Source organism: Mizuhopecten yessoensis, unplaced genomic scaffold, assembly GCF_002113885.1.
Source record: "Mizuhopecten yessoensis strain PY_sf001 unplaced genomic scaffold, ASM211388v2 scaffold6491, whole genome shotgun sequence".
Classification (NCBI taxonomy): Eukaryota; Metazoa; Mollusca; class Bivalvia; order Pectinida; family Pectinidae; genus Mizuhopecten; species Mizuhopecten yessoensis.
In genome coordinates this window covers 49050-66097 of record NW_018406576.1, presented here as the reverse complement: position 1 = coordinate 66097, position 17048 = coordinate 49050, and the positions used below count along the sequence as shown (strand labels likewise).

Below are 17048 nucleotides of genomic sequence, written 5' to 3'. Positions count from 1 at the left end.
ATAGTGGTGTATGCTACGATAAACGTACCAATCTTTAATAGTGGTGTATGCTTCGATAAAAGTACCAATCTATAATAGTGGTGTATGCTACGATAAACGTACCAATCTATAATAGTGGTGTATGCTTCGATAAACGTACCAATCTATTATAGAGTTGTATGATTCGATAAACGTACCAATCTATTATAGAGGTGTATGCTTCGATAAACGTACCAATCTATTATAGAGGTGTATGCTTCGATAAAATACCAATCAAAATCAGAAATAAATGTTGCCTTGTTTGAACGAATGTGCATTGTTTAAAGGGCCTATTTAAGATATATATTAATTTGGTAAATGTGTTCTAGCATTGTGTATATTTCCGATATACATTTTTTTTAACTCGAAAATGTATCTATCTCTCGGAAAAAATATATGGTTTAAGAGTAAGATTGGCGGGATTAAAAAAAAAATCAAATAACTCTACAAGTTAAAATAAAATAGCAAAAGGAACCAGAATAAGCTCAATAAATCTGCAAACTTATTGATCTTGTCCCGGACAATTTGTTTATCTTTTTAACATAGAACCAGTTCAGTCATACAACGTAACTAGCGGGTGTTTAAACAGGCTGTCTTTCTGTTCCTTTTTATTACTACGTTGTCCAATTTGTTGCCATTTCGAAATTACTGATAAACAGTAAAGTCGCTTGCTCTTTACACGTTTGCTGTACAGCTTGGGAAGACGGTACCATTAAAGTTCGGACAGTGTGGTATGGTCATCTCTAAGTAATCGGTCAGTTTAACACTAACCGTTTCGCAATCGCCATGGACACGGAAGTTACGCGATTTGTAGTACTTTTGGAAACAAGCCAGCTCGCATATACACTCGACATCGGTATTCCTCAAGTCAATGTCTAGGCCATGTCTAGCAACATTAGTCAGCGCCATTGGAATAACCTTGATGCTGGTATTGCTGAAATCGACGAAGGACAAATTACCGAGGTTTTTGAATGCTAACGTGGACACGTAAGCTAGAGGATTCTCGCTGAAGGACACGTTCTGCAGACTATGAAGATCGTGCAGGTCATTTCGATCGATGCTCTGGATCTTGTTTTTTGATAAATCGAGCACCTTGATTTTCTGAAGGTAGTTTCCACTATCGTCAGCCATAGCCCCAGGGATTCTGTCCAGCTGACAGTCTCTGAGATAAAGATTTTCTATGTTGCTTCCATTCACCATGTTGAGAGCATTTTCACGTATAAATAACAGTCTGTTTTCGTCTAGTATGAGAGTTGTCAGTTTGTCTTTGAGATTGTTGACAATAGCAGGGAATGTCGTCAAACTGTCGTTCTTCAGTGATAGCAGTTCAAGACTATTCAGGCCACTGAACGCTTCCGGCAACAAGCCGTAGTCCTGGACAGGGTTGCTCTCAAAGTAAAGTTCCTTCAAGTTCCGAAGGCGTCTTAACGTCAGAGGGACTGCGTACAAAAGTGTATTTCGAATATATAGCTTTTTGAGGACTAATTCGAAGGCTTCAAATGCTGTCGGCGGCAAATTACCGAAGCGAGCATGTGCACCGTTGATCTCCAATGTGTCGAGCTTTGGCAGGTGAGTGCTTATTGTGCGTGGGAATTCGGTGAATGTTTCTGGGTGTCCAACATGAAGAGAGGTGAGATTGGTTCCAAGCTGTCGGAAGATGGCGTCCGGAAATCCATTTAAGTTGGACGGGATTGGATTAAAGGTCACGTCAAGGTTATGTAGAGAGGGCAGTTTACTCAATATGGGCACACTAGTAAGTCCGTTCCCACTCAGGTCCAGCGATTCCATGACGTTTCTTACTTTATCAATAGTTATGGTGGTAATATTGTTATCGGAAAGATCCAGGGTTTTGATCGAGTCAGGGATGCGACTAAAGGTCGGATTGACTATCCTGTTTTTAGTGAGTCGCATCTCTGTGAATTCGTTGACTTCACTTGCTGAACACATTGGTACATCGGAAAGACTTTTGGATTCGCACGTGACCACGTGGGCCTCGCAGTCACAAACTCCTGTACAGCAGGGAACTCCCAATGCTGTTCCTAGACACAGACTCAGCAACAAACATAGAGTTAACATCTTCACCTGTCAACAAAAAGGGGGAAAACATAAGTCTTTGGCGAGCGGAAACAAGTGATACCTTATATATACACCAAACTTGTATTGTAAAAATCAACCAATATTCTCGCTCGTATTAATATAATCATTGGAAAAAAACAGTACATTATTGAATGACTTCTATGTGATTATATCGACATATTGAATATGCTCGAATTACTTCCGGATTATGAAATTTACTGTGACTTTATATCTAAAGCATTGTAACATTATTGCCGAACAATTTGCATGTGTAAAAATGCTATTTATTTCATTTTAAGGACGTGTTAAAGAGAAACTAGAATTATAATATTATAATACATATAAACAAATTCTTCGTTGTTCGATCTGTTAGAGATTTTATAAATAAAATAAATATACATATGCTTCCGTGATATTCTCTGACATTTTACAGATATTGATTTCCGTTTTAGCTAGGTAGTTCAGGTGGCGCATTGAATAGTGGGCTGGGTATAGGTAACCCTCACCTAGGGTAAACAAATCCTGTTCCATAATTGTAGTGAATTGATCAAAGTTTAATTTATTCTAAATGTAACATGTTATCGTTGCGTCATCTAGCTATGCAGCGAAACTAGGGTCGCATCAACAATTTTGTCACGAATTCCATGCGCACATGACGGTGGCGCGACGCACTGGAGTCATCATTACAATGTATGTTTACGATAGGAAAGAGTGGGCGAAAATATCGGTCAATCCTGGGTGAGGGAGACAGAGAAACCTCAACCCTCGGGGAAAGAGTTTTGAAGTTTAGCACTCGGCACAACCTTGTATACTATACTTCAAAAGTCTAACCCTTGTGTTAAGCTTTCTGTATCTACATCACACAGGAGTAATTGATTATGTGGTAGATGTTAATTGTAAATAGGATTGCGGCCGCCCTCTAGCTACGCGCTAGAAGGAATTTGCCTTTCGCTCGATCGGTAGAGCGGCGGACTCTAAAGCTAGGGGTCGCAGGTTTAATCTCCGTTGGAAGCACACCACTCTCTTTCCTGTTACAAATGTTGTCCGTGGCCCTTCCGGTGGAGTTAGATCCTGGATTGTTATATTGTTCGAGGCCGAATACGCAAAAGAGCGGTGTGTAGGGGTGTAGTGTTTCAGATTTTAATTGTACATATGATTACGGTCGCCAACTAGTTTCGCGCTAAGTGGAATGTCCCCTTCGCACGATCGGTAGAACAGCGGACTAGGTACCTATGGTTGGTTTATTTAACGTCCTATGAACAGCTAAGGTCATTTGAGGACGTGCCACCGTGTGTGTAGTGTGTGTGTGCTTGCGTGTGTGTATGCAGGAGACAGGGTATGTTGGCGTGCTTGCCTCCTTGTGATAGAGCAGATCTAATGCCGACTTTATAGTGATATCTCATTAAACCTAGGAAATACCATTCAGGGTTCATAATACTATGAACCGAAAGTAAATGGTTATAATGTGACCAAAACGTTTACAGAACAATGCGGACGCCACACTCGTTTTGATTTGTTTCGGACAAGAAGTTGCTAAAAAAAAAACATGTTTCAAACTCATATGTTTTACCATTCCGCAGGTCACTCCGTTATAGAAACAAGCTGTCACTAACACCGTAGGTTAACGGTCTTTTCAGGGTGGCCATGCGTCTGTCGATGTTTGCGTATCTTCTTTCGGGGTTGAATAGTGCCTCCTGCATTTCTCTGGATCCGGTTATGTCACTCACGGTCTGTATGTCTTTAAACGTCTGGATGATGGTGTAGATGTTGGGGTGGGCACGCAGTACTCATTTTTCAGTTTTCCTAGCCAAGCTTCCAGATGGTTGGTAGTCCGAGGACCCTCTGTTGAGAAGTGGTTCCAGGTCGGTCTCCTTCTACCAATTCCTCTGTGACGTAGTCTGTGAAAAACAGCACGGGATGTGGTATGTCAGCATCATCAACATCTTCAAGGGTTTGGAACCAGACGTCTTCTATGCGGTCTAAGGGGATGAGTGGAAGAACAGCAGCTCGGCGGACAAGTAGTTTGACGTCGTCGTTCTCACAGTACAGTGTCAGGAGTCCGGTTGACTGGGCCTTCCGCCAAATACATTGAGTGTAATGGAAAAAGCACAAATTTTGAAATTCGACCAGCGTGAAACAAAATGAAGAAAAATGAGATGAAGATTCATCGATGACCGGGATTTCTGTTATTTCGTCAAATTGACTACTTAACACCGGAGCTTAAATGCTTGCTGTAGGCATAACTAATACACGTAAAATATAATGACCGATCTAGCGAGTCGTCATTCCGCAACAACCATGTTCCTAACCGATCCAACACTCAAGTTCTTTATTACTTTAAGTCGGTTGACTGATCAGTTATAACATATATACAAAACAATACAGAGACGACATACGATATGATACACACACACATACACACATACACACACATATACACATACATACACACATACCCACACACATACACACACACATACACAAATCAACTTTTATTTCTAAAGTTTCACAACTTATTGGATAACTTTAATTTCCAATAAATTACAAATGATACATACATATAGGTATTATGCAATCAACACTCATTAACGCTCTCACATCATCATCATCATCATCATAATCATCATCATCAACATCATAATCTGACATTAACAACAACAACAACAACAATATGTAATCCGTAATGATACAAATGTCAATAATACATACATAGACATTTATATAAATTATATTGATATGCATGTTTACGTCACTCGTGCCTTATTTGCCTCAAAAATCTATCTAGCAAGTTTACAAAGATCGCTGATATTATCAAATACAATATGATACACACACACATACACACATACACACATACACACACACACACACACATACACACACACACGCACACATACACACACACACACACATACACGCATACACACACATACACACATACATACAAACATACACACACACATACACACACATACACACATCCATACACACACACACACACACATACACACACATACACACATACACACACAGATACACACATACACACACACATACACAAATCAACTTTTATTTCTAAAGTTTCACAACTTATTGGATAACTTTAATATACAATAAATTACAAATGATACATACAAATATGTATTATGCAATCAACACTCATTAACACTCTCACATCATCATCATCATCATCATAATCATCATCATCATCATCATAATCTGACATTAACAACAACAACAACAACAATATGTAATCCGTAATGATACAAATGTCAATAATACATACATAGACATTTATATAAATTATATTGATATGCATGTTTACGTCACTCGTGCCTTATTTGCCTCAAAAATCTATCTAGCAAGTTTACAAAGATCGCTGATATTATCAAATACAATATGATACACACACACATACACACAGACACACACACATACACACATACACACACAGATACACACATACACACACACATACACACACGCATGCACACATACACACACATACACACATACATCAACACATACACACACACATACACACATACCCACACATACACACACACATACACACTCATACACACACATACACACACATACACACATATATACACACATACACACACACATACACACTAATACACACACATACACACACATACACACATACATCAACACATACACACACACATACACACATACCCACACATACACACACACATACACACTCATACACACACATACACACACATACACACATACACACACACATACACACACACATACACAAATCAACTTTTATTTCTTAAGTTTCACAACTTATTGGATAACTTTAATTTACAATAAATTACAAATGATACATACATATATGTATTATGCAATCAACACTCATTAACGCTCTCACATCATCATCATCATCATCATCATAATCATCATCATCAACATCATAATCTGACATTAACAACAACAACAACAACAATATGTAATCCGTAATGATACAAATGTCAATAATACATACATAGACATTTATATAAATTATATTGATATGCATGTTTACGTCACTCGTGCCTTATTTGCCTCAAAAATCTATCTAGCAAGTTTACAAAGATCGCTGATATTATCAACACTTAGTAACTGTACAAGTTATTACATTGAAGGATTTCGCCAGTAATATGGTTTTATGTATTTTACTCTCAGAATATGATAATTCCTGCATATCAAAATAAAATGATATTCGTCTTCTATATCTGTATTGCAGCTCATACAGTGTCTTTGTTCTCTCGTTATGTTATTGTATCTACCAGTCTCAATAGCTAAATTATGTGCAGAAAGACGAAGTTTAGATAAACAGATTCGGTATTTCATAGGAATATACTTTGTCAAATAGTATTGAAGAAAACGGTGATTTGCTAAGTGCTTATATAATAATATAATGATAATATACAACATTTATATAGCGCCCTATATAATTTATAAAATTATTCTAAAGCGCTTTACAACATATGGATAATAGTAATGGTTATAATTGTGAAAACGAAAAAAAAAACAAAGGCTTGTAATCACTTTTATACATTTAAGCAAGCAATGTGCACATATACATAACGTCTTTGCAAAGATTCTAAAATGCAGACGTGAAGAGGTGAGTTTTGATGTCCCTTTTGAACTTTGTCAGGATATTGGACTTTCTAATTGCAGATGGTAAGCTATTCCACAACGTAGCCGAAACCCTTCCAAAGTATCTGTTTCCGTAGGTCACAGTACGAGATTTTGGGACACACAACAAAGATTCTGACTCCGACCGCAGTGATCGTGACGGCTGATATAGGGTAACAAGCTCTTGTATGTACTGAGGAGCTGTTCCATTCAGTGCCTTATATGTGTACACCAGAATTTTGTACTGCGACCTGTATCGTACAGGTAACCAGTGCAACGAATAGAGCATAGTGAGATGTGCTCTCTCTTTAGAGTACGAGTAACTAGCCGTGCTGCAGTGTTCTGGACCCTCTGCAGACAACCAGTTAGTTTGTCAGATATACCACAGAGCAGGGCGTTACCATAATCCAACCGAGAGGTAACAAGTGAATGCACCAAAATCTTGCATGCATTTGCAGTTAAAAACTGCCGAATACAGTCGATGTTCCTGATCTGGTAGTAACAGGATTTGGCAATAGCGTTAACTTGTTTCTCCATGTTCAGTGAACTATCAAAGTATACCCCTAGGTTTTTAACAGCTGGAACAGTCTCAATAGTTCTGGCACCGACCTTGATATATACAGTACATTTAGGTGAGGCTTCTGATAGCCCTCTCAAATATTGTTGACTTTGATCAAATATTCTTTTCTTTATCATATACAAAATACTTTTATGGTTATATGAATAATAATTTGTCCATACATCTGCGAATCCGAGAGAAAAAAGACAATGTTTGACATAATTAACCCAGTTAAAGCAATTGCCTGTATTGCTACTACTTTAAAAGGAATACGCAGTTTGCAAAATACAATTTTTCGAATCCATTAATTTTAACCAATATTTTATCATTCTGAATTTTCTTATATATTCCAAAGGATGTCGACCTAATTCAAAATAAACCATTGCATTGCAAGTCGACTTCTTAACTTTTAAAATCTTCTCACAAAAGGGTAAGTGTAACCTCTCAATATCCGTACCTTTTGTAGATCCCAAAACTTCACATGCATAATGCAATATACTGCAAACATACGTAACAAATAAATGCAATGACGTTGTACTGTTTAGGCTCAAGTTAGAAGAGCTTGAAAAAAGAGCATACATTGTACATGGCCTTTCGTCCTTGGTCAGATAACTGTTACTGTATATGATTGAATGTATTATTGATTTTAAGTTTTACTCCTAGGTAGCTGAAAACATCTACAACTTCCACCTCCAAACCATTATACATCCATCTTTCTCTATCTCGTATACGGCCTCCGTTTCTTAATACAACTATTTTGGTTTTCTCAGTGTTAACTGTTAATTTCCATTTAGTAGAATACTCATTCAGATTATCTGAAAGACTCTGTAAACCTTCAATAGTTTCGGAAAACATTACTAAATCATCCGCATACATTAACAAAAACAAACTTAATTCACCAAAGTCATAGTCTGTTGCACCATTTTCAATAAATGAGGTTTCAAAATCATTAACAAAAACTGAGAACAATAAAGGAGATAATATTTCCCCTTGTATTAATCCAACATTATACTCAAAATAATTAGAACATTTACCGTTAATTGATGCACAAGATTTAACTGATTTGTAAAATGTCTTAATGACGGATAACATTTTCCCTCGAATACCAAGCTTAGTCAACTTACGCCACAAGCTTAATCTATCAACAAAATCAAACGCATTGCGAAAGTCCACAAAGCAACAGTACAAACGTTTCTTCGAAAATACAGTTTTCGTTATAGTAGAATGCAATGCGAAAATGCATCAATCGTACTAAGTTCTGGACGAAATTCAAATTGCACATCAGTAATAAGGTCATATTTTGTATACACATCTAAAATTCGTTTATTTAGTACAGAGGTAAAAAGTTTACAAAGACAGCTAATTAAACTGATACCTCTAAAGTTATTTGGGTCATTTAAAACACCTTTCTTATGGACAGGAATAATTACGGCTGACGACCAATTAGAAGGAAAATAACCAGATTCTAGTATAGAATTAAACAACGTAGATAAAGTTGGAAGAGGTAATTCCTCGCCAGCTTATAAACATTCATTTAACAAACCATCAGGTCCATGTGATTTACCACATTTCAATTTCCGAATAGCATTTTTTACTTCTTGTAACGAAATAGGAGCATCTGATTCCTCAAAAACAGTGTCATTATCAGTAAGACTAAAGTCGTGTTGATGGACTGGATCACTAGCTTGTTGTACAGAAGACAGGTTTTTGAAATGATTGTACAGTTGATTACCATTACGCATTGGTGTTTTAACTTTCTTCTTACCAAATTTCTTATAAAAAGACCCGGGGTTATGTTTTCTCATATACTCCAACATATCACCTCTGCGCTCAAATATTGCCTCTTAAACATACTTTCCAGGATTTTGTACTCTTTATTTTACGATCCATATAGTCTGAACGGGAAGAACTAAATGACGTGAGAGAATACCCAGACTCTGCCAAAACAATATAACAAAAACGAAGGAGAGAACACTACTAATAGTCGAGATGATACCCGTAGACTTAATAGTAGTTAAACAAAATACACGCATTGGCATAATCGCGTTTACTAATAAAAAAAAATCTAAAACAAATAAAATAAGTTGAACCGCTTTTAGAGACTGAGATTCGGTCGAGAAAAAAGTCAGGCTGTAACGAAATAATTCATAAAAAAACATGGCAACAATTGCTTGATTCGTTAAACATTTGAGGTTGTGACTGCTAACACTATGAAACACTGGATTCACACTTAAGCTAATAGATTCACTTCTTAAAACACACTTGAAGTAATGTTCATATTGTGTCTGCTAATGCATACTAAGGGCAGATAAGCTTATCATCTAGTACGCTGCACAACATTGTGGTTTGTCTTCAAAGTACACTTTGGTTACAAACGTGCAAATAAAGGATTGGATTTGGATTAACAAAATGATGACAATCAAAATATAATAAACTAAATGTATTTGTTTCTGTTCCAAAGTTGCGTATACATTTAAAAATACACATTAAAATTATTTTTTTACACATAAATAAAACTAAACGAATTTTAATTGTTTTAAAATCATCAGAAAAAAGTCCCACTCCGTTTACGTTTGCTACGAATCAGATCTAATTAATGAAAAATTTGGACTACATATTTGATTAAGCATTATGTATTATTACTTAAATATATACCACTACACAAAATTAAGATCCGGGTGTAATAGGGCTACATATAGCCAATGTGATGCTCACAACTCACGTTTTTCCAGCGCCTAGCGATACAGCCTACCATCGGCCTCCTGGTGAAGTGATCAGGACAACAGCTTGTCCCACGAGTGTGAAGGGTACTCTGTATTATCGCTTTACATAAACCAGGGTGGCCCGAAACTACCCGAGTAAAAAGATCGATAACTTTTTTTCCTGTTTTGAAGTATTGTTTGATAAAATGGTTGAGAAAGTGTTGACATGCTAATATTTTCGATTTATCGACACTGTACTGTATATGTTCCCTATATCTATATTAATTTAATCAATTAAGACGCCTTGTTCCATAATGCGTCATTAAGGTACATAGTCCCAGATCTCTATGTTGTACCTCCAGCGAAGGAGAGTTCCAATTTGTGAGGCATTTTCTGACAAATGGTTGCTTGTCTTATATAGTATATGATAGAGTAACAGAATGAGTGTACAATGTTTTCTCTCAGAAAAATCCCCGTATAAAGCAGGGAGGTTATTTTATTAATACTTCTCAGCACCATCCTTGGGAGGACAATTTTCAAAGTGGTCTATGGACCGACCTGTAATTGTCTTTGAATGAGTATGCAGGAAATCACTCAACAGGAAAATAGCTTTTATAAAACCTGTATAAAGTAGAAATGTAGAGGGACCCCTAACTGAAACATACTGTACAACGCTGTGGTAAAAAGAATTTGTCTGTGATCTGTCGTGGTCTCAGAAAATAGAGAATGTTTAGTTAAAACACTAATGGTATTTACAAAAATAACGGATTACAGTAAAACGAAAAGTGTACAATGGTTGTGTCGTTTACACAATATGGTAAGTATTTGAAGGATCAAGGACTTGAAACCCGAAATCAACATTGTTTTCAATATCCTGATTGAAATTTGTAGAAAATGTCCTAAATCCTTCAGACACGAATACTGTTTTTTTAACAAAACATTCACAAACAAATTTTGCAATGCATCTATAATAATTTTATTTTTTAGAGACTATATGTCATTAAGCTGATTGTGTTCTTCTTATACGCAACAGCCTTCTAAGCAAGATAACAGATATAGAAAGGTGTTCCGACAGCGACGTGCAGGTAAACACATGTTTAACCTTGAATTGCTCTTGGCACGATATCTATTGCAGTTTATTTGGACGGACCGATCACGAGTTTTTCTGATCAAGATGTTTGCGTTCCCAATGTCAGAATCAATGACAGCGAGTTGACCCCAGTGTCTGTGTGAATGTGTCAGCATAATATCTTATCGGCGATTATTTTTTAAATGTTGAAAGGTGACATGGACTTATTTTCATCGCTTCAAAATAAGTCCTCAGAAAACATCCTTGGCATGAGCGAGGGACGAGAACTAAAATCATAGTACGGCAAATTACTATAGTTTATTGACGTATATCAGAAGAAACCGCACTGATATAATTTGATACATGTATGATTTTTGTTCAGTTACAGAGTACTTAGAAATAAAGCCATCCGATCCCAAACCCCCTGCCACTATTTTCACATTCCGTCTAACATATATTTATATACATGTACTAATTCCTAGTGGAAATGTCAATGAATTGCTTTGAAAGAATAACAAAAAGGTTCCTGTGAAATTGTATTATCATGAAAATTCTCTTTGAATAAAACCATAAAAAAATAACAAATGTCAACTACTTTGTTTCGTAATTCTATCGCGCATGTATTACATTACATTTCTAGACGGATAGCGGATACAATTGATGCTATTATAGTCCACTTAATGTGTATTGTACATTGTATTACTGTATTTGAAAAAAAAATACATCTTAATATAATTCGCGACATAACCAGGAGTTATAAAACGGGATATTAGATTTTGACAGTTTGTAAATGACTAAAGCCATGATAAGTAAGGAGTGCGATGGACAAATAAATGGTTCGAGAATAATGATGGAAAGACGGACGAGCAGACATGGGTGAGAGGGCAAATTATTGTAGTGCAACGATAAAGAGAGGTTTAGTGCAAAGTATTAACCATGAACAAAAACACATGGTGATCCCCACGCCTCCCCTACCGATAATACCGAACGGCTGTCGAGATAAAGAACCAGGAAGAAAAATACAAACAATCTGCGTTGTTGTGTTTATATATAGCGCGTGGAGATTACCGATGTTCTTGTGACACCTTGTGTGACCTACTTTGTTTATTTCTGTCACCAGGTTTTGTCTCAAAATCAATCCAGAGCGACAGCACACCTTTTCCCATGTACTAGAAGATATGTTTCTCGGAAAACCGACAATGTTTATCGTTAGGTCGTGTAAGTTCTAGGCCACCCCCGTGTAACATGCGTGTACACCGAATCTCGGTGAAAACAACATTGACGAACCATTTCATTTTATAGTGCCGACTGCATAAAGAATTTCCCCTTAGAATTTAGTGTTAATCTTCATGTTTATTGTACATAAGAACATTACCACGAAAAGCCGCGGTTATTGTCGGCCAAGAGAGAAGCCATTTTTTAGCATGTTTAATAATGAATTCGTACACAAGGTTTGTAATCGTTATTCAGCCATGCTTACACAACCTATTGTGAACTTTATATAATCAAATTTAAATAAAATATGTCCGAAAAAAACAGGAATAACTTTTAGCGGCCGTTTTAGATGGATTAACTGGAAAAATTAACATTTTGCACATGTTTCAAAAATGAAAATATTTAAAACGGAATACACATTCGTTGCACTTTAAATACTTAACTCATATTTTTTTCCATTTATTTTACTGAAGATAATTTGTAAGTTGTTCCTATACATAACTGAATCATAAAATAAATCAAATTTGGTATAGTTACGATTTTTGACTGGATTTGACTTTTGGCCGCTGAAAAGGAGGGCAATGGTGTTCTAACACAAGTAACTCTGAATAAAAACATTGGACCCACCATAACTGATATAAACCAACAGAAAAATGTCGAAATGTCAACAAAACCGCAATTCAAACTCACAATAGATAAAACCAGAGCGAAATATTAAAATAGGAAAGCAATACAATCATATCAATGAAAAAGTACAAAGTAAATAAGACCAGGTGTTCCGGAAGAGTAAGAGTCAGAGAACTATAAATGAGATCCAAATATGTTTAGAACTCACATCGACCACAAGTTTTACAGACAAAATTACCACAGTGTCAACACACAATGACAAGATCGCAGAAGACAGCAAATCAAATAGAAAAAAAGGCGAGCAACCACAGATATAAGGAGTTGTCAATGGCGGCATTGAAACCTTTAACGTTTCACTGCCCACGTGTATAACCGTAACATAATCTACTCGTCTAGGCCTTCAGCAGGGAATCAGTTGAACAGCCATCTTCATCTTCCATCGTCAAGTGTACCGAATATATTTAACAACATTAGATATATCAAAGGATGGTTAGCATATATTTAGTCAACTACTTAATAGTAATTGCTAAGTGCGCTGTTTCATGTGAGTTGACAACATGGTTAAGAGTGAGCTTTTTCATGTGAGTTGACACCATAGTTAAGTGAGCTGTTTCATGTGATTTGACACCATTGCTAGGTGCGCTGTTTCATGTGAGTTGACACCATAGTTAAGTGAGCTGTTTCATGTGATTTGACAACATAGTTGAGAGTGAGCTATTTCATGTGATATGACAACATGGTTTAGAGTGAGTTGTTTCATGTGAGTTGACAGCATAGATACGTGAGCTGTTTCATGTGAGTTGACACCATGGTTAAGTGAGCTGTTTCATGTGAGTTGACAACATGGTTGAGAGTGAGCTGTTTCATGTGATATGACAACATGGTTGAGAGTGAGTTGTTTCATGTGAGTTGACAGCATATATACGTGAGCTGTTTCATGTGAGTTGACACCATGGTTAAGTGAGCTGTTTCATGTGAGTTGACAACATGGTTGAGAGTGAGCTGTTTCATGTGATATGACAACATGGTTGAGAGTGAGTTGTTTCATGTGAGTTGACAGCATATATACGTGAGCTGTTTCATGTGAGTTGACACCATGGTTAAGTGAGCTGTTTCATGTGAGTTGACAACATGGTTGAGAGTGAGTTGTTTCATGTGAGTTGACACCATGATTGAGAGCGAGCTGTTTCATGTGAGTTGACAACATGGTTGAGAGTGAGCTGTTTCATGTGTATGTTCAGTGAGACGTGCCCTCCTTACGGTTACTATGTATGTTCAGTGAGACGTGCCCTCCTTACGGTTACTGTGTATGTTCAGTGAGACATGCCCTCCTTACGGTTGCTATGTATGTTCAGTGAGACGTGTCCTCCTTACGGTTACTGTGTATGTTCAATGTGACGTGCCCTCCTTATACGGTTACTTTGTATGTTCAGTGAGGCGTTCCCTCCTTATACGGTTACTATGTATGTTCAGTGAGACGTGTCCTCCTTACGGTTACTGTGTATGTTCATTGAGACATGCCCTCCTTATACGGTTACTATGTATGTTCAGTGAGACGTGCCCTCCTTACGAATACTATGTATGTTCAGTGAGACGTGCCCTCCTTACGGTTACTATGTATGTTCAGTGAGACGTGTCCTCCTTACGGTTACTATGTATGTTCAGTGAGACGTGCCCTCCTTACGGTTACTACGTATGTTTAGTGAGACGTGTCCTCCTTACGGTTACTATGTATGTTCAGTGAGACGTGTCCTCCTTACGGTTACTATGTATGTTCAGTGAGACGTGCCCTCCTTACGGTTACTGTGTATGTTCATTGAGACATGCCCTCCTTACGGTTACTACGTATGTTCAGTGAGACGTGTCCTCCTTACGGTTTCTGTGTATGTTCATTGAGACAATGCCTCCTTATACGTTACTATGTATGTTCAGTGAGGCGTTTCCTCCTTAAGGTTACTATGTATGTTCAGTGGGACGTGTCCTCCTTACGGTTACTATGTATGTCAGTGAGGCGTGCCCTCCTTATACGGTTACTATGTATGTTCAGTAAGACGTGCCCTCCTTATACGGTTACTATGTATGTTCAGTGAGACGTGCCCTACTTATACGGTTACTATGTATGTTCAGTGAGCCGTGCCCTCCTTACGGTTACTGTGTATGTTCAGTGTGACGTGCACTCCTTACGGTTACTGTGTATGTTCATTGAGACATGCCCTCCTAATACGGTTACTATGTATGTTCAGTGAGACGTGCCATCTTTACGGTTACTATGTATGTTCAGTGAGGCGTTCCCTCCTTATACGGTTACTATGTATGTTCAGTGAGACGTGCCCTTCTTATACGGTTACTATGTATGTTCAGTTAGACGTGTCCTCCTTACGGTTACTATGCATGTTCAGTGAGATGTGTCCTCCTTACCGTTACTATGTATGTTCATTGAGACGTGTCCTCCTAACCGTTACTATGTATGTTCAGTGAGACGTGTCCTCCTTACGGTTACTGTGTATCTTCAGTGAGATGTGTCCTCCTTACCGTTACTATGTATGTTCAGTGAGACGTGTCCTCCTTACGGTTACTATGCATGTTCAGTGAGATGCGTCCTCCTTACCGTTACTATGTATGTTCAGTGAGACATGTCCTCCTTACGGTTACTTTGTATCTTAGTGAGACGTGTCCTCCTTACCGTTACTATGTATGTTCGGTATGACGTGTCCTCCTTACGGTTACTTTGTATGTTCAGTGAGACCTGTCCTCTTTACCGTTACTATGTATGTTCAGTGAGACGTCTCCTCCTTACGGTTACTATGACAATATTTAACATCTGACGAAACAATAGTAACATGATCACTTTCTTACAACTGGAAATGACTTCACTGAGTGGTCGAGTGGCGCAATTGATGGCGCACTCGCCTTTTACTAAGACGACTGGGGTTATTTCGCTGGTCGGACGTGAAAAGGTATAGGGTCATCTGCCCGACCACGTGTTTTTTATCCGGGCATCGTGGTATTTTGTATCTGGGCACTGTGGTTTTTATACGGGCACAGTGGTTTTATATCCGAGCAATGCGATTTTTTTCCGGGCACTATGGTTTCTATTCGGGCACTGCGGTTCCCGTCCAGATACAATTGTAAAACTGTTAACTCTCCAATAGAGTAGATTGTAGATAACAACATTTCATCTTCAGACTTTACAGCTTCCTACAGCCTCCTGATATATCCCAGCTTATAAACTCCTTCCTGATAAGTTTTATTTGCAGTCTTAACAGCTTTTAATCCCATGTTTTGCCATTTTTGCCTAGATGAAATAGGGAGATATTGATATCGATTGACCAATAGGGTATAAAAGTAGTCTCTAGTTAGCTTTACTTTCCCTTTTAGTATTTGTATATATTTGTTTTCTGGTTCATCATTATTTTTCATGTATGTTTTAATCACATTTTCCCATGAATTTGGGATAGATGCTAGTAAGCCATAGTACTCAAAGTTAATTTGGATATCATATTGAAGTTTAAGTTGATTCACATCAATAAATTAAGCCTATTTACCTAACTTCCAGACTCCACCTCGCTATATTCCGTCTTAAGTCTATATATCCTACTTCCAGATTCCACCTCGCTATATTCCGTCTTAAGTCTATATAACTAACCTCCAGAGTCCACCTCGCTATATTCCGTCTTAAGTCTATATAGCTTACTTTCAGACTCCACCTCGCTATATTCCGTCTTAAGTCTACATAACTATCTTTCAGATGCCACCTCGCTATATTCCGTCTTAAGTCTATATAACTAACTTTCAGATTCCACCTCCCTATATTCCGTCTTAAGTCTACATAACTAACTTTCAGATTCCACCTCGCTATATTCCGTCTTAAGTCTGCATAACTAACTTCCAAATTCCATCTTGCTATATTCCGTCTTAAGTCTACATAACTAGCTTCCAGACTCCACCTCGCTATATTCCGTCTTAAGTCTATATAACTTACTTTCAGATTCCACCTCGCTATATGCCGTCTTAAGTCTACATAACTAACTTCCAGATTCCACCTTGCTATATTCCGTCTTAAGTCTATATAGCTTACTTTCAGATTCCACCTCGCTATATTCCGTCTCAAGTCTATATAGCTTACTTT

The 17048-nt window shown here is 37.5% G+C and overlaps 1 protein-coding gene across 2 annotated transcripts; it reads right to left on the bottom strand.

Annotated features, from left to right (window-relative positions):
• Positions 1–632: 632 nt before the first annotated feature.
• On the bottom strand, positions 633–10140 carry LOC110452218 (carboxypeptidase N subunit 2-like). Of its 2 annotated transcripts, none has more exons than XM_021500593.1 (2): positions 10029–10140; positions 633–2100 (listed from the first exon to the last, which is right to left on the bottom strand). In XM_021500593.1, the coding sequence occupies exons 1-2, from the start codon at positions 10059–10061 to the stop codon at positions 694–696; spliced, it is 1440 nt and encodes a 479-aa protein (XP_021356268.1). In that variant the 5' UTR covers positions 10062–10140; the 3' UTR covers positions 633–693. The 2 variants fall into 2 exon arrangements, with proteins under 2 accessions (XP_021356268.1, XP_021356269.1); XM_021500594.1 differs by having other exon boundaries at positions 10022–10103.
• Positions 10141–17048: the final 6908 nt, after the last annotated feature.